At 41.3% G+C, this 18,728-nt stretch overlaps 2 protein-coding genes across 2 annotated transcripts; one reads left to right on the top strand and one right to left on the bottom strand.

Moving 5' to 3' along the window:
• Nucleotides 1-1,171: 1,171 nt before the first annotated feature.
• rab4b (RAB4B, member RAS oncogene family) lies at nt 1,172-13,635 on the bottom strand. Its single transcript, XM_028574501.1, has 8 exons — nt 13,453-13,635; nt 10,206-10,286; nt 8,736-8,850; nt 8,368-8,430; nt 3,095-3,249; nt 2,794-2,889; nt 2,480-2,659; nt 1,172-1,785 (listed from the first exon to the last, which is right to left on the bottom strand). Exons 1-7 carry the CDS (start codon nt 13,466-13,468, stop codon nt 2,541-2,543), a joined length of 645 nt encoding a protein of 214 aa, XP_028430302.1. The 5' UTR covers nt 13,469-13,635; the 3' UTR covers nt 1,172-1,785; nt 2,480-2,540.
• LOC114553262 (zinc finger BED domain-containing protein 1-like) lies at nt 5,677-7,679 on the top strand. Its single transcript, XM_028574500.1, has 2 exons — nt 5,677-6,764; nt 6,969-7,679. The coding sequence occupies exons 1-2, from the start codon at nt 6,252-6,254 to the stop codon at nt 7,425-7,427; spliced, it is 972 nt and encodes a 323-aa protein (XP_028430301.1). The 5' UTR covers nt 5,677-6,251; the 3' UTR covers nt 7,428-7,679.
• Nucleotides 13,636-18,728: the final 5,093 nt, after the last annotated feature.

Genomic DNA, 18,728 nt, shown 5'->3' with positions numbered 1-18,728 from the left:
GTGCTGGCTCACCTAAAAACGCATATGGTTTGTATGGGAGAACATATGCTAACACCAGAGGAGAAGATACGGTTTGTTTTGATCTCCTCTTGGCTGGGTCAGTATGATCTGCTCTCAGTGGTTCAGACAGAAGCAGTGCCTTTGACTCAACAGTGGGGCGGGATGTTTTTAACTTATTAACTCACTCAAACTTCATTCTCCTGCCGCAAGACCACAAGAGGAAACCACGTTTTAGTGGAAATTCCCTGATCCTCTCTGGGGCAACACAGGGTCTGTTCTAAGGAGAAAACATCTGGGTCGGCTCGGCAAACTCAAAGACATTTTGTAGCAGAGTAGAGCTGCTTGATAAGGAGACGTGAAAACTACCTCAAAAAAAAAAAAAAAAAAAAAAGATTAAAAACAGCATCCTGACTTTTATCAAGGCACACTTACAACCTTGCTTGATTAAACAGTGTCAAGCCTCTATGAGATAACTGAGTGGGCAGCACGAAAGTTTCCCCAAACATGGCACTGACGCAAACCAACTGTGGCTTCCTGTGACGTCCCTTACGCAGAATGCGCAATGTGAATTAAAAGGAAGTCAAAAACAAATGGAGAAAAAAAGCCCAGCAGGAGGAGTCAAAAGGCAGTGTTAGTTTTGCAAAGACTGATGACCCTTTCTTAACTTTAATAGGTAGGATAGGACCAGAGACACTGGGACTTTACCATAGGCTAAGTCTGATGATGCAGACTTTGGAGTAAAATCTCTCTTTTTTTGTGTGCTTTAAACTTGACCCACAGGCTCATCTATGTGGAGTGATGGGGCAGTTCCCTTCGACTGTTTAGAGACATGGTGACGAGGAATAATATACTGTAGCTCCACAATATAAAGTATATTACTAAGGCCAACACTCTATGTCATAATAGTGCATTTGAATGTGGACCAAAAATTTTAATTACTCAACGTAACGCACACCTCAGAGTGGGTAAAACAACTGGGCTCTACATTTGGGCCTGTATGACTTTAAAAAAATCTTAACTACACTTAAACTCACTCATCAGCTGCTTCCATTTGGATATGGAAGAATTATCTGTATCTGTTTTTATATATATATATATATATATATATATATATATATATATATATATATATATATATATATATATATATATATATATATATAAACTCTAAACCAAAATCTGTTCATTTATATTATAAAGAGGATACATTTGGACTGTTTATCAATTAGTCACTATCAATGACAGGCTGAATTTAAAGTACAGTTAACTCAAATAATGGATAATAAAAAGCTTGCCTTTATGAATATGAAAACTTAAAAGCACTGACCAAACTAATCATGAAATTCCTTTCCTGATAGGTTGAACAATCGTTATGCACAAAATAGCTTACCAATAGTAATAATTTACAAACAATGATGTGCGAACATAGAAAGCATATAGGTGTTATTAAAATCAAAATGAAAAGCTCAGAGATAAAACAACAATAGGGCAGCCCATACACACAACCCTTGACTTGTCCCTGTCTGGTAAGTCACCGAGAAACCTTTTTTTTTTTTTTTTTTTTTTAAAAAAAGGTGAAGATTCTTCTTTAGGATCCCAGCGTGTTAACTCGGAGGGGTGTCCCTGCCCAGACACAGGGGCAAAGCTGACCCCCCTCAGGTTAGAAGTACAGAGTCTTACCAGAGGTCAGGGGTCAGGGGTTGCAGTGATCTCCATGACCACTCATTCTGGTGATCAAAGGTGTGTGAGACTGCAGAGAGAAGGGTCCCACACACCAAAAAACACCTGGCGCCGGAGAGAAAGGAGACAGGAAGGTGATCACTGACATGCTCTTATCTTACTGATGCAAGTTTTTTTATTTTTTTTTTTTATTATTATTTTTTTTATTAAAAGAGGATTGTCTAAAAACTACAACACCAAAAAGAGATACAAAAATATATTAAAAAAAAATAGGCATATGCTTATTTGAAGTAAGTGCTGTAGAACACCTAGCAGGAGACAAGTTATAATTAAGGTAAGTTTGGAGACACTACCTTATTTAATCATAAATTAATAAATATTTTTGTTGCATCTCTTTTCGGTGTTGTAGTTTGTAGACTGTCCCCAAATCTTGCCGTCTCAACACCGGAACTCAACAGAGCTGAATTAGCCCAACTTTTATGCATTTTCTTTCACATCTACTGCAGTCAGATTCACTGTGTTCCCTCGGAAGGAATCACTTCACATGGGTAGGCACTTGTAAAGACATTTTGAACATGTTAAGAGGCTAAAAGCCCGTTTAAAACTAGCTATGTTTCAGTCTCCTGGGTGCAAACTGTAGCAGGAGGATAAAACGGTGTAGGCAACACCACAGGACTCCGATCGTTTTTCTCGCTACTGACAGCACTCCAAATTTACAAACAACAGAGCTACGTGTTGAAATCGACCGGAATTCTCCTTTAAAAGTACCACCAGCCTGAGTTGATGACATGCCACTGACCTGTAGAGGGCGTCCTGTCTGTGTGGGCCTGTGGGCTGAGGCGAGGGCGGGGCCCCGATCCCTAGCAATTACACTGCTGCTTGTTCTGTGTGGTGGTGGTGCCTCTCGGCTGCCGCAGCTGCCTCAACGAAGCATCTCCATACTGGATACCTGAACCCATCCTCTCCGGGTCCAACTCGCCTTTGAAATGAACCGTAAAGAGAAATGTCAGCGATGCAGACCTACCGGTATACGTAGTAAGACTAAAGGCAGATCCACAGGGCTTCACGCACTCAAGCACAGAGATCACAAGACGTGATAAATGAGCAGCGTACCTGAATCTATCTTGTTGAGGATGATGCGAGCGCACTTCAGGAAACCCTCCTCAACATTCTCCCCTGTCAGAGCACTGGTCTCCAGGAAGATCAGCTCTACATAGGTGAAACAAACAAAAAAAAGGAAGCACACATTAAAAAAGGTGGAGGAAAAAAGGAAAGTGTGAAAAAGACTGAGAGGGAAACAAAATGGATGACAAAAAATGGAAACAAAAACAGGATGGGGTGGCACAAATTATGGAAAGTAAGCGTACAGATGAATACAGACAAAAAGGATAATAAAAGTGAGATCATCAGTTACCATTCTCCTGAGCAAAGCGTGACGCTTCCAGGAAGGTCACCTCTCGGTCTGCTTCAAGGTCTTTCTTGTTGCCACACAGGATAATAACAATGTTGGGGCTCGCCAGAGTCCGTGCATCTGTCAGCCAGTTGGTTAGGGCGTTGTATGTCTCCCGACTGTAAGACAGGACAGGACAGATGGACACATAGTGTGGCACAATGGTTTTTTGTTAGGTGTAAAAGATTGCCCTGTAACACGTTAAACTCAAATGATTTTCAGTGTCTGCATCACCTCAAGGGTCCAAGAAACATACACATTTTGTATATGTGGTCCTTTAAAGTACTCTTAAAAAGGTCCCATAGCATGAAAATGTCACTTTGAGGTTTTTTTATCATTAATATGAGTTCCCCCAGCCCGTCTATGGTCCCCCAGTGGCTAGAAATGACGATAGGTATAAACCAAGCCCTGGATATCCTGCTCTGCCTTTGAGAAAATGAAAGCTCAGATAGGACGGAATCTTACTCCTTATGAGGTCATAAGGAGGAAGGTTACCTCCCCTTTCTCGGCTTTGCACCCCCCAGATAATTTAGCCCACCCATGAGAGAGAGAGACACACATCATGGCAAGCAAAATGGCAGTTGGTCAAGGCCACACCCCGACCCTCCATAGCTACAGAACCAGAAATGGCACATACTAAGGAAAGCTCATTGTGGGACTGGCTCTAGTGGCTGTAATTCTGCACCAAGGCTGAATTTCGGGAAGAGACTTCACATACAGTATAAGGGGACCACTAAGGTCTATATAAAAGCATAATGTCATGGGACCCCTAACTTTATGTTGCAAGTAATGCATTCCCAATTCAATTTCATTTCAATTTTGAATTTACTTCTATTCTAAAATATGCATGTATAACTTTATATATGAAAACTTACTAGCTGCAGGTTATTTCCATTCAAGGACAAAATACTTTTTTACCAGCTGCCGACATCATAAGTAGCAGCATCTCAGATATATCACAAGGACCATGTCTTCAAAGGGTTACTGTATGCAAAATATGAAGTGAAGGATCGTTCAGTGTTATAGGGCGCTAACACCTTTTTTATCAAAGAAAAATGTGTTTAACTTGCCAAACCAATTAAAATGTTAAATGTATGGATTGATATGATGGATTTTATTCTGTCTTTGTGCTAACCCCTCCCCTCGTACTATTCAGGGAAAATTACCAAGTAACTAGTTAGTCAAGAAAGTATGGTGTGAAACTAGTCCGTTTCTCTGCTCAGCTCACTAGATTGATTACGTAGAGCGGTCTGTTGGGCAGCGAAGATAGTCACAGGACTTTCATGGAAACTTCTGTGGGTTGATGCCACTGCTCACCTTGGAGACAGGCCCCAGGTGTTCATGGTAATATTGGGCCAGTGGGGTGAGCAGAAGGGTGTGGGTCAGCAGAATGATGTTTAACAGCTGCTTTCACAAACAGCCCAAGACTGACGTCACTCCTCATCCACATGCAGCTGCAATCTGATTCCCATGCTCTCGCTTTCTTTTGTGTCCCATCTTCATGCTAACCTTTTCACCTGTGAGAAGTGATAAATGTCTCCATTGCCCACTCACTCCCTTGTTTTTCATCTCCTCCTCCTCATGCAACCCCATCCCCCCCCCTGCCGTTTTTTCTCCCTCCACTTTCCCTGTTCCCCCCCCTCCGCAGGTGACACTTTCTGTGATGGACTTCTGCTTTCCCGACTGCTGCAGCCTGCCAGAGTGTATGCCTGTATATTACAGCTCCCGCCACTCTGCGCTCCATCTCTCCCTCCACAAAGCACATACATTCTTACTAACACAAACTTTATTACATTCCTGTCTCTCTGCATTACTCTCCTCACTCCATCTTGATTTCACAACCCCTCTATGGGTGGGTTCTGGTATTCATATTTCACTGCGTGGGTCCCAGTACATACATAGTCATCTAATTGTCTAATTGCACAATTTCTGGAGGTGGTATAAACACACTATAGTAGGGGTGGGGGAAAAAATCGATACAGCATAGTATCACGATATTTTCCGTGGCAATACTGTATCGATACACAGACGCCAAGTATCGATCTTTTATTATTTAAATTGCACATGAGAATTTAACTTTTTGGTAGTAGAATAATAAAATAAATTGCTTATTCAGTCCACCAGATGGCGCTGTTTGTTTTCGGGTGAGGTCAGCGGGGTGACTGTCAGCGTGCAGGAGGATGTAGATAAAATAAACATGGCAGCGTCAGAGAAAGAAATCAGAAATGCACAATCTGCGTTTAAATCAAACGTTCGGACTTTTTTCGGATTTTTTAACAAGGAGGGGACAAGTGAGATGGACATGAGACATGGGATTTGCAAGGAGTGTCGTATGCAAATAAAATACTCAGGGAATACCACAAACATGAGGGCTCATCTCAAACGCAGTATATGCACCATCCAGAGTTAGCGTTAGCCGAGGACGGTAAAGCTAATGCTAAACCAGCTCCGCCGAAAAACCAACCAACACTGGACACACTTAGCTTGACAAAGCTACCTCCCAATTCAGAGCGAGCTAAAAAAAATAACTCAAGCCATCGCCTACTTCATGTGCAAAGACCTGCGTCCATACAACGTTGTGGAAAATGAGGGATTTTGTCACTTGCTAAAAACACTGGAACCAAGGTACGTGACTCCGTCGCGCCGTTTTTTTCACGGATACAGCCGTACCCAAGCTCTACAGAGAAGTTAAGCTTCGACAGAACGTGTTGCATTGACTTGTGATGCATGGACGTCACGGGCAGTGGATTCCTATGTGACTATTAACAGCTCATTATCTCACAGAAGACTGGCAACTGCTGTCTCACGTTCTCCAAACGAGAGCAGTACACGAAAGTCACACCGGGGCGAACATTGCTAACCTTCTGCAAAAATGCAGCACGGGAATGGGGGATTGCAGACAAAAACCTGGTGGTTGTCACCGACAACGCTTCTAACATGGCCGTTGCCGTTCAGTTAGCGGGACACCTCCACGTCAAGTGTTTCGCACACACGCTGAATCTGGCGTCGCAGCGCGCGTTAAATCTGCCAGCAGTGGCCAGGCTCATGGGGAGAGTACGGCGAATAACCAGCTTTTTCAACAGAAGCACGGTGGCAAACCACGCTTTGGAGAAAAAAACAGATGATGTTACAGCTCCCGACCCATAAACCGAAGACTGATGTCAGCACGAGATGGAACAGTGCTTATGAAATGCTACTGCGGTTTCTTGAACAGCAGCCTGCCGTTTGTGCAGCGCTGTTGTCTCCCGAAGTAAGAAAGAGTAGCACAGATGTCTTCACATTGAATGAGTCTGATATTGGGAACGCTGAAGAAATTGCGCGGGCATTGAAGTCGATGCAAGTGGCGACCACTGTGATGTCCGAGGAAAAGAATCCTACTCGCTCACTCGTCCCGCCGCTGCTCGCACAGTTGTTGCGTAACACACAGGACAACAGTGGTGACACAGCGCTGATCAGAGACGTCAAACAAAGCATCTGTCAAGATCTTAAAAAGAGATATGCCAGTGCAGCAGAGAAGAACACCCTCTACACAGCATCATCCCTGGACCCCCGGTTTAAAACCCTGCCATTCCTGTCCCCAGAGGAGAGACAGGACACCTTTGCCAGAGTGGTTGCCGAGGCAGTAACCCTTCAGGTAATCAAAATAATAGAAGCAGAATACTTTTTAACCCACATGTCACTCTCTACTAATATTGTAGTCATATTAGTAAAGATTAAAAAAATAAAAATAAAAATAAAGACAAAGTATAAATTACCAAATATAAAAATTTTCTGCATACTTAATTAAAGATACAGTACATATTTATTCTCTCCTTCTGTGTGTGTGTGAATTCTACAGGAAGAAATTAGACTGCAGACCATCTCTGAGCCAGAAGTCCAGGAGCATCAGGACGAACCTGGCTATACTGAAGAGGAACCTGGACCAGCCAAGATGAGGAAGTCATGTGGGCTAACAGACTTACTTGGTCAGACTTATGGTGATGTTGGAGCCCCAACAAAATCATTAACTGCCATAGCTGAGGAGGAAGTGAAAAGATACCAGGAGGTCACACCACTGTCTCTCACAGAAGAGCCACTAAGCTGGTGGAAATCACATGAGCGAGTCTATCCTTTCCTGGCCAAGCTGGCAAAAAGATACCTTTGTATCCCAGGTACTAGCGTCTCAGCCGAAAGGGTCTTCTCGACGGCTGGAGACATTGTCACAGCACAAAGGAGCACTCTGAGCTCAGAGCATGTTGATCAGCTCCTCTTTCTGAGCAAGAATGCTGACATTCCTTCACTGTCCAAATGTTTTTGAAAATTTTTTTGTACCAAGGTTGGCAGCAAACAGTAGCACATTTTGTTTAAAGAGTACATGTTGCATTTTATTTAATTTTAACAATTTGTTTGAATGTAAGGCTACAAGTTTTATTTTATTTAAATTTAACAGTTATTGCCTTTCTAATTCCCAAGGGGCTGAAGGGCCTGCACAACTTTTTTTGTACAAGTTGCATTGTAAAAAATACCTGTAGTAGCACAGCAGTGCATACCTGTTTGTATTACAGTCTAGTCCACCTTAATTAAAAATGCAAACAGTTCAGTTTGCCAGGTGTATACAACATTTATAACATATTCATGAAAGTGTTTGTTAGTTAGTGAGCTTGACAGTCACATTTTACAGCAATAAAATTCATGTGAGATGAACAAACAGATGTTGACAAAGTTTTCCTTTGGGGACTTAATTAAGTTGGAAAAAAGGTAATAAATTGCAATATATTGCAGAATATCGCAATATGTTTAAAATCGCAATAATATCGTATCGTGACCTAAGTATCGTGATAATATCGTATCGTGGTACCTCTGGTGATTCCCACCCCTACACTATAGTGTTTTTTGTTGTTGTTTTTACACCTCTCAGACTGAAAACAACAATAAAAAGGTGCTCATACTAATAAAGTGAGTACTAGTTTCATGGGTCGGTTAATTTAAATTTCAAGTCCAGCCAGATCCAACTGCAACGGATCAAAATGTCATTGCTGTGAATGTCCAACCACGATGTTGTGTTTTCTGGGTAGTTTTTAATTGATTATTTTGGGAGACATTTGCTGCACTGGCAGGTAAATGAAAGTAATGTGCTTGTGTCTATATCCCAAAATATGGAGAACATTACTTGTAAATGTTCATTATGTTAAGACAAATTTGCAGCATAATTCATTTGTGGAAAGGTAGAAGGACAGTAAGTGCAGGGATTGTTTTACCTGGTAATATCATAGACGAGAAGCGCGCCAGCTGCTCCTCTGTAGTAGCTGCGTGTAACAGAACTGTGGAGAGAACGCAGGAAAAAAAAATTATGTATTCACAGTATCAATATCAAGCTGGTAAAAGTTGGCTGGGGAAGGTTAATAAGAAACTGCCTCTTGCTTTTAATTATTATTTTTAGTCAAACACTTTTTTATTAGTCCAATGGAGCTGCCAGAGACTGTGACATCTCCACATTAGATCTGTGGGCAACCATTTGAAACTAAATGTTGCCCAAAGACAGCATGCCTGCTCAGTAATTTAGGTTAACCTTGTATTTCTAAAAATGTTTGCCAAACCCGGAGCAGGAAATATTGTAGACAGTTACCGAAATCGCTCCTGCCCCGCAGTGTCCCAGATCTGCAGTTTGACCGTCTTTCCACCAACATTGACCACTCTGGAACCAAACTCCACGCCGATGGTGTGGTTGGAGTCCTGTTTAACTGCAACATGAAGGCAAAGAGAAGAGGTAGAGTGAAAAAGGGGCGAGAACATGAGGTAATAGCACAGCAGAACAACTAACTTCAGCACGATTCTGCCATTGTTTTTTTTATTTTTTTTCTGGCAAAACGATATGTGCTGCTTAAAGAGAAGCCGCTATGGAGACAACACTTTCAACTCCACTCCAAAAATCTTACCTCTAATCTATAATATGCTGGTGTGCTGAAAAGACCTTAATTTGTTATCGTCAAACGCCTCACATCCACATTAGAGTCTAGATGAGATTAACACTGTCAACCTGCCCCCCCTTTCTCTCTCTCCAGTGACAGCACAGGGACTTAACAGGGTTTAATCAAATGAATACAAGCATGTGTGTGAGTATAACAAGTTTGAATAATTATGTTTAGCACATACTGCCTTGGTTACCTAGGCTACTTACTAGCTTACTTATCAACATCTTCAGTTCTAAAGTTCAATGGACAGTTCCAATGTTTTGATATAACGGATAAACTGAGTTACAGGTTTATTATGGACACGTACAATTTAATGCAATCCAACAGCCCTGCAATAAACCCTGACTTTGTGAAGTTTATTATGTTCAGTTGTATTGACACTGTCAGAGAACGGTAGATTTAATTAAATTTTTGAAGCAATTGTTAATTAGGGTCTTTTATTGGATTACAGTATACAGTAAGTGTTACTTTAATGTAATTTAACCATAAAATACTACAGCTGAGAAGAAATGTAATTTTTTTCAGGGTACAGTGCCTCTTTAAAAAAACAAAACAGACCTAAATGATAGTTTAAAAAAAAAAAAAAAAAAAACACCTTTGATAGATTCCCAATTCTTCTAACTAACTAACTAACTAACTAACTAACTAACTAACTAACTAACTAACTAACTAATTTGATTTGTTTATTGAAAAATGTAGTAATGTACTTTCTTTGTAGGTCCCTAAGCCAGAGAACAGTGGTCATGTCATGTCACGTGTTATATTTGGCTGGCTCAATAATGACCTACGGTGAATGTTTCAAATGTGGACAGACACAATAAAAAGATAAATAAAAAAATAGCAGTGTAACTGCACAACAGAGGGAGAGGGTTAATTTGGGGGAGGGGGGTGTGTAGGCCTATATGTGTGTGTGTGTGTGTGTGTGTGTGTGTGTGTGTGTGTGTGTGTGTGTGTGTGTGTGTGTGTGTGTGTGTGTATGTGTGTGTCATGAAACTACTCTATAAATCAACAACACTAATCGTGACTACGTCAATTTCTGTGTGTCTGTGTAATAGCACAATTATGTTTTCACTCTTATGAAACCAGATGTGACTGATGAGATTTAAATCAGGGAAAACACTTACACTTGTTCTCAATGAATTGGTGAAGGAGGCAGGATTTCCCTGTCCCAGCACTGCCAATCACCAGGAACTTAAACAGGAAGTCTGCAAGCAGAGGAGAGGAGGCAGAGATCAATGCAACACCGACGTCAAGGGAGAATCTGAACCGGCTGCTCTTTGCGTGTCAATCCTCAGAGACAATCCTTAGATTTCCTCTTAATCCCATTGAGCTTCTACTTGGACAGCATCCAACAACCTCTAATTAGCCTACTAATCACAAAGCCTTGCATGTAATCAGTATAACCTGCTACTTATGATTCTGATTGAATATGCTTGTTTGTCTGGAGGTGAAAAATTACAGTGTTTGAAGTTGTCATTAGAGCAAATCTAAAGCTTTAGAGTTATTGAATGTGGCTTAGGTTAACCGACTTGCGCAGGGATTGAATGACCACAGCCAGCTGGCTGTACAGATGTTGCTGTTGTTGTTGTGGAGAGTGGGCACTTACTCCGGAGAGTACAACCCAACCCACGCATACGATTCAAAGCCCAAATGACTCGGGCCCCTGACATGCAAGGCCATTCACAATACAGACAGCCTTTGTGGGCTATGACCAAAGATAGTGCAGGGGGCATTTACATACGTAGGCTGGGCTTCAGTTCCAACTAGATATGAAACAATGTGGGGATTGAAGAAATGAAAAGTGTGTCTATGTGTGAGAATCATAACTGAGTTTGTGTTTGTGAGTAATGCAGAGAAATAAAGTAAAAGTATGACAGGAAATCCCGAGACGGTGAGAGCAAATAATGATTGCAAACTACACCTTTCCTCCCGAGAGCCTGCGTCAGTCGGAATTTAAAAGACAAGTGTGCAATTGTGCTGGCCTGCACATGATTAGGGAGTACTGTTGAGATTAGCAGCAAGGTGAACATCCTGTGAGTATTCAGCTCCACCCAAGGTCAACGGAAACAGTAGTTTAGTAGAAACAGAGGAGCAAATAATATTGATCTTTAGCTTGTGTGTGGCATTTAAACGTTTAATGCTAGTGCTCTTAGAGCCACCCTCATCGGCCAACACACACCGCCACCACCTCAGTTTATGGTGCACCTTTGTTTGTTGAAGCGGGTGTTTTCTCAAGCAACACAAGCTGGAGGTCAAATTCACTGTAACAGAACTGCTAAATAAAAGCAAAAGGAGCTTACGTGCACTTAGTTTTCCACTGCCACAGCAGTCAGTGTTACAACCACACCTTGTCAGCGGTCATGACAGCAGAATTGACAGAATCTAAAGCTAACCACTCCGTTTTGAAAGCTTGCCTCAGCATCTTCCCAGACATCACATAATTCCCATGCGAGATCTGCATACAACAATCAAGCTGTCAATATGTCAAAGCAATGGGGAGAGAAGAATGCAGTGCTGCCCTCTCAACAGCAGCCTTTTAGGCTATTGTATCTTTACACATCAATATTAAATAACCCCTGAGGGAACAGACTAACACTGTCATCTCCATTCACTTACACTGTGATAACACTTAAAACACTCAGGCCCAGATCTACCTAGGTCTGATGTGTCCTCTGATCGAATGACAAAGTGCACAGGGAATTTGCACTTGAAGTTACATGAGGTCTGCCTTATTGCACAAGACAGAAGGAAAATATGGAAACTGGAGAGATTAGATTTAATTCCACAAGTAATAAATATAAATAATAAATACGATACAAAAAGTCATATGTAACAAAGGCCAACATCAAATACAAGATGGACATTTTTCACTATTTTCTGAAATTGTATAAACTAAGCAATTAATTAAAAAGATTACTGATAGATTAGTCAATAATGAAAATGAATGATCATTTGTTGCAGCTCCAGTATCTACTCACATATTGCCTACATAAAGCAATATGGATTATAAAAAAAAAAAATTGGTTAGCTCAGACGCTCGACGAAAAATTGTCCAATAACACCAAACAAAGTGTCTAGTAAGATATATTTTGCTTTTTAAAATTAGTGATTGCCGGACTCAAAATTGCTCTGAAAAAATTGCCTTGATATTTCAAAACTGCCAGATCATATTTTTTTATACTTCTATATTCTTATATAAACCATATTCTGTAACTATACAAGATAAACTACTGAAAGAGTGCCATACAGACCAAATACCAAATTAATTCAAAACTAATTAATTCACTATGGGCCCATTAAACTTGGCTATGTACTTCATATTGCTTTTTGCCAGTTCCACTACTGGCCCTCCACTTGAGGAGACCGCACAGGAGACTGAGACAGAAATCAATAAAAAGGCTATTACAGCTACCATTAGTGCTGGCACTTTTACCTGAATACAGCCCATTGGGATAAAGGAATGAAGGAGACAGGGTAACAGTAGAAATAGATGGAGTGTGTGTGAGAGAGCAGAGGATGATGGTGTGCCATTTCAAAATAACTGGGTCTACAGTGTCAGGCCTATTGTGCCACTGATAGTATGTCGATAGTATCAACTTTCTGTCAGTAGTAACGTTACTGGTGGTCTGTCATAATGTCAATGATCACAGTCAGGTGCAACCATTTCTTCTGTCAGCGTGAACTTTTAATGTAGATTGGCTGAAGTGCAGACAGAAGTGAAGTTACATGGATTCAGGATGTGAACAGATGTGGTATAAAAACCACTGAGACACGTTAACAGCTGCTGCTCTACAGGTAACAGAGGTAGGTTTAGCCACAGCTATCCAACTTCCTCATACAGGCCTTGTAGCCAAGAGCTACCTCGTACAAAATACACAGCATTTAAGACTGAATGCAACATTCTTGCAGCTTGTAAAGTCACCTAATCTGCTTTAATTTCAATATGCACAGGTTACCACAGCGTCTGCAAACACATATACTTCATGTATCGACATGATTGACGCGTTGTGTCAAAGTTTGCCCAACTTTTACCTAGAAATGTATCACCATCTCTTTGCTTGCAGCCGTTTAAGGAAGCAATGCACTCCGCCATCGTAGGACCGAGGTGTCAGGTAATACACACATAACGTTAGCACTTACAATACACCGGTTCCTTTGAATGAAATGTCAGCAGCATCAAATGTTGGTTATCACTATTAAAACAACCAGACATGGTGAGGTGGCAGCCTGCAGCTAACCTAAGCTAACCATGTAGCTAGCTAGCTAACTAGCAACGAGCCAGTCAGTCTCATCACACCACAGAGCAGTGTGTATGTAACGTTAACAGCTAGCAAGCATGAAATTACAGCCTGTCCGCCCGCATAAACATACCGTATGTCTCAGACATGTTGACCCTCGCTGTATGATGGACTCAATCGGGTCTTTTTACTGTTGGTATTGTGACAGCTGTGTGCTCGCTGGGTTCACACCTCTTCACGGTGTTTATCTACGATGCCAGAGATTTCCTGATTCCTTCCTTTCTAGTTTTTTACTAGCTCCGACCACAATCAGCACGGCAGCTGCGTCCTACGTCATACGTCGCCTTCGTGTGTTCCTGGCCGTGTAGGAATTTTGAAAAGACCGAATACGACCAACCCGACAAAGTGGAGTAGAAAATAAATTGGGGTTTCTTTGGAAGAGAAATTAGTTGTGGTTTGTACATGCCCCACATTTTAAATATTTGTCAAAAATCCCATAAATGCCCCTGTAGTTTAAATAGAAAGTAATTGGCTAATTTATCAATAGGCTACATTCGCACTTGTGTAGCCTACTTCAGTTTGTCAAAAGTGTGTTCCTGTTCATTTAAAAAAAGATACCAAAAAGGCTATTGCACCACAGTTAGAATTTGGTTTTGTCGCTAATTAATTTAAATTTGCGAGTATTGTTCAGTACAGATAAGAAAGCGCTCACTTCGAGAACTGGAAGGCAGCATTAGTTGGTTAAGCCAGTATTTGCCCAATTAGCAGTAGGCTATTTCTCAATGTCAGTCAAAGCAGTCTTAGTCTTTATTCAGAATGATTTGATTCGGTTATTTCCATTAAGGCCTATAGTCTAAAAGTCAAGCATTGTTAATAGGCTAGTATTTCTGTAGTTATATAGGCCTATGTCTGTATACAGTCTAGCCACAAGGTGGCAGGCAAAGATAAGGAACTTTAGCGCCCTTTACACAGCGCTGAGGGACTTGAGACCTGAATTTTCTAGACACAGCAAAGTGTAGTCTAACCTGGTTAGATACTGAAGCCTTATTCCACAGCTTTACCTCTCCCAGGTCCTCTTATCCTGTATGTAACTGCTATGGAAACTGATACACGTTGACCCCCCCCACACACACACACTTAGTATCAAAATCTGTGAGTTATGCATACAGTAAATGTGATGTCTTTGGCAAGCAGATGACTACTTTACCCTGAAAATAATTGCTCAAAGCAATGTATTTTGAGATTTAAGAGGACTGAGGAATTTCTGTTTTCTTGTTCTTTGCTTTATCATTCATCACCTTTCTGCACACATGCACAAGCACAGCCCAGGGCTTGGAGTGCAGGGCTGCCCAAGGGCAACAGGTGATAAATTACAGAACCTTCCACTCTGCTACAATCTATCCTAGTTCCTCCCTGCCTTTGTTCTGCTTTGGCACATCCCCTCATCCTCCCTAGCCTTGTTAAAAGCTCTTTTCACTAAGATTAAAGACAGAAGGAAACACAAGGCTCAGCATCGTGTGGGGGCACGGATGTTTTCCTAAGGTGGGCTACAAGAAAGGCTGGCCTCAAAGGTGTGCAGCAGGCAGAAAGAAAAGAGGGAGGTTTTTGCTTCCGTTAGGTGCTCTGCTTACCTTTGTGTCTGTCTGTGTTCATCGTGTCTCTCTTGTCATCTTTCTTGTCCTCTTGTCCATTGCAGGTGTCATCATCAGAGCAGATATTTGTTTGGACTGCAGGGCAAACAAGGTGTGTGTGTGTGTGTGTGTGTGTGTGTGTGTGTGTGTGTGTGTGTTTGTCTCTGTCTGTGAGGGGTTGTTTGGGGATTTTGACCTTGGAGTATGCTGTCACTAAGAGTTCAGACTAAAATAGAGACACCTGCTGGATTCACGGGCTTCTAGAAAGACATGTAAAGAAAAAAATAGCTATGAAAGGAGGAGGGGCGTAGAAATAGAAAATAAGACCCTTTCATGTTGAGTCCAGACAGCTTCAGTCCCAGATCAAAACAAATGTGTTCACGATGAGCACATTGGGGAAGCCCCACATAAACCCAACAACATTCACAATGTTTACAACTAACAATGAGTCATTTTCCAGAGGACAATTTGAGTCAATCACTTCTTGAGACAGGTGGGCTCTGCGGTTGGCTGGCATCACTGTAAATATAAAGGTGTTTGAGTCACAGGCCATACAGTAAAACAGAGGGATGCCTGACGCCATGCTGTTTAATATACAGACACAAAGGCATTCTATGAAGTAAGAGCTATTAAGACACACTGTGGTGTAAACATAGCCTAAAGGTGTGAATGCAATAATGAGTTGAAACAAGTACAAGAATTTTGTATTTACTCGAGCTGGCAGACTTCACATGTTAGAGGGGCTGTGACTGCAGCAACTGAAGTTTGAAAAATCACAGATCTAAAACCCAACTGTCAAAAACTGAATGAGGCTCTCAGACAGACTGTTATGTGTGTGAGAGCAAACAGTACAGCTCTGATTCAGACTGAGGGGGAGTATTTATGTGCATACCTACTCTGTACAGTAGCACTTGTGCAAATGTTTGTTTGCACGCCAGAGCATCCGCGTCGATTTCTCTCCCACCTCACTGGACTTCACTCTGCACTGCCCAAGTAAGTAAAAACCCCTGTAGGCCGCCACACATTTAGAGCAGATATGGCCTATTTGACTATTTGACTTTCCTACTGTACTGCATTTTTATCTATGAAAATAATAAATAATAAAATAAATAATTAACCATAATGGGTTGGCTATCTTAACATGCACACATCATACTGACAGCATTGGATTTTATTTTCCATCCATTAGCTATACCTACTCACCCTTTAGGCAGGTGGATTGTAGCCAATCCCAACTGACATTTCATTAAATCTTTTCTCAGATTAACTAAATATATCTGTATTCTGACACTTGTTGTAAAAAGTGTAAAGATTTGGAAAGAAGAGGGGGAAAAAAGACTGCATTTTTTGAGGAGTTCAATCTTGGTTTAGTGCGGAGGTCCATAGTTCACAGAAGTCAACAAGTTCCCCCATAATAAGTCATTTTGACGTGAAGGTTACATGCTAAAAGGCGACTTCCTTGAAGGCCACAGCGGACAGGGTGATCTAAAATAGAACGAAGGCATCACAAGCTACCCAGAGGCCCACAGACCTATTGGTTTTCACTTGGCAGACAAGGACATTCACTAACTACAAGGGTATTTTTGCTGTGTGATTAATGTAACTCAGTATTTGTCAGTTGCACACAATACAAAAATAAAACCAAATCTTTCAGATTTAGTAGTGAACACATCTACAGACTCAACTGATCCACTTATTGTTGGTTCACTCTGTAGGTGGCCATGGAGAGGTACTGGAGTGAGACCAATTCCAAGAAAACTGAAAAAAGGTCAATGAGTTCAAGGGCCCAAGCAAACCCAAAACAGCAACAACCCAGACATCTCATAATGTACACAGCTCCGGAAGCAAAGGTGATGCTGAAGGGTTAAAATTGAATGGAGGAAAGCCTGCAAGCTAAATCAGACAGGCCAGTTCTACTGCTACATTCACACATGGCATATACTTTGCTTGCTGCAACAAATATTCAACACACTCTTTGCAATAGGGTGGCCATTTTAAGTTGTCAAAGCTTTGCCCACAGGGTCATCGGACTGGGGGGAAAAAAGGGACTGAGTACTCAGAAAGATGCTAGAATGAATAGCTATAGATGCGGGGAAGGGCCCATAGAAAATGCCTTTCTGGGGCGGCCTCTAGGTCACCCAGTAAGAGCGTTCGCCCCATGCTGAGTCCTGCAGCGCCGCGGGTTCGAATCTGACCTGCTGCCCTTTGCTCCGTGTCATCCCCCATCTCTCTCCCCCTTTCAAGTCTATCCACTGTCACTTTATAATAAAGGTAAAAAGCCCCAAAAAAATAATCTTAAAAAAATGCCTTTCTACAGGGCCCAGAATTGTGTGCTACGCTCCTGTTTGCCCACTCTATTGATCACCAATGAATAGTAGCCGAAAGCAGAGTTTTTCTGTCTGTGTTGTTGGCAGCTATCATGAGTAGAGCTCTGGGCTCTGTTCATTTGGTTTGTGTGCTTGGCAATATCACTAATTACTGTCACTCCAAATCTTCTGAGCTTGTTGTATCCTTCAGGGAAGTGACAAGGGGGGAGCCCAGACGCCAAATATATCAACTCTGTGCATATTCAATATTCACATACTAAATCCATTCCACATGACTGAACTAAGGATTTACGATCCTTTTTAGTCAGAGTCACATAGTTTGTCCATATTTATGTTGCTTTACTGGCAAAATGACAGTAAAGAAATGTGAGCCTCAATTGCATTTCTGAAATATACACTATACTGACAGTTTATTAGGTTCACCTAACTAAAACTAACACGGTCTAATACACCAACCCTGTAACAAATCCTGCATTCATGAAGGTTGTAATGTTGTATAATGCTTTAAATAGGTGTTGATTTAACTTTATAGTCATTTTTGAGGCAATAGTTTCTGCTGCTGTTGACCTGTATGTTAACGGTGTTGACAGAAATAATCCCGCTGACCTCTCCAGTGGCAGATAGCTATCTAAACCCCAGCAGCCTCCTCCATACATCCTCTGCTGTCAGTGCTCAAACTCACCTCTTTTCACCTCCAAGCCCCCAATTTAGTTCTCCTTCCGCTTTTCACACAGCCACACAGCCTGGAGGAAAAAAAGGATGGCAGCCAAATGTTGTTTGTTGTCAGCTGTTTGGAGGCGGCAAGAAGGCTTCAAGGCTTGTTTTCCTCTTGGGAGTAAAATGTGTAAAATAAACATATATTAAAACGACACTTGAATAAAAAAATATACGTCACTTTTGTAAATGTCATAGAAAAAGATATAAATAAAATGGATAAGGATAGCTAAAATCCACTTAGTTTCTGTAGTAATATATCTGCCATCTTTTTTTATTTGTTCCTTAACCCTTCATTGTTAAATTTCACCGTCACTTGTGCTAAAATTCACAAACTTTTCATTCTATATCTGGAGAAAGCTCTTTTTTTCATGTCGAAATGAGACATGGAAGTTCAAAAGAGCAATGTAGAAGACTTTAGTTGGGCTGAGAGAATTATTTGCTGGTGGAGGGAAAGGGAACAATGAAGAAAAGTAAATGCAACCTGAGAGAAGACAATGCAACAATGTCTTATTCAGGATGTTACTGCCATAGGTTCCTGTTGTTCAAGTCATACATTCTCTTTAAAAGTTCACATCAAATTGTTATTTTCAGACGTTGCATCAGTCGCATCATTCAGTTGCGTAAAAGCTTGGAATCATCAACCAAAAGGTTATTGCTGAAATCGTGCAGAGAGAGAGAGAGAGAGAAAAAAAAAACATTACCAAAAAAGCAACATGCACTGATGTGTTTCTGTC

This window comes from Perca flavescens, chromosome 3 (assembly GCF_004354835.1).
Source record: "Perca flavescens isolate YP-PL-M2 chromosome 3, PFLA_1.0, whole genome shotgun sequence".
In the NCBI taxonomy this organism is placed as follows: Eukaryota; Metazoa; Chordata; class Actinopteri; order Perciformes; family Percidae; genus Perca; species Perca flavescens.
This window is presented reverse-complemented; position numbering and strand designations above follow the sequence as displayed.

What these genes read in the sequence shown, in the direction of transcription:
- LOC114553262 (XM_028574500.1), top strand. Translation starts at nt 6,252, where the DNA reads ATGATGTTACAGCTCCCGACCCATAAACCGAAGACTGATGTCAGCACG. An exon ending in CCGAGGCAGTAACCCTTCAG is followed by an intron (nt 6,765 to 6,968) that starts GTAATCAAAATA and finishes TGAATTCTACAG; the next exon opens with GAAGAAATTAGACTGCAGAC.
- rab4b (XM_028574501.1), bottom strand. An exon ending in CTCGTCTATGATATTACCAG is followed by an intron (nt 3,250 to 8,367) that starts GTAAAACAATCC and finishes CCTGTCTTACAG; the next exon opens with TCGGGAGACATACAACGCCC. An exon ending in ACGCTTTGCTCAGGAGAATG is followed by an intron (nt 2,890 to 3,094) that starts GTAACTGATGAT and finishes TCACCTATGTAG; the next exon opens with AGCTGATCTTCCTGGAGACC.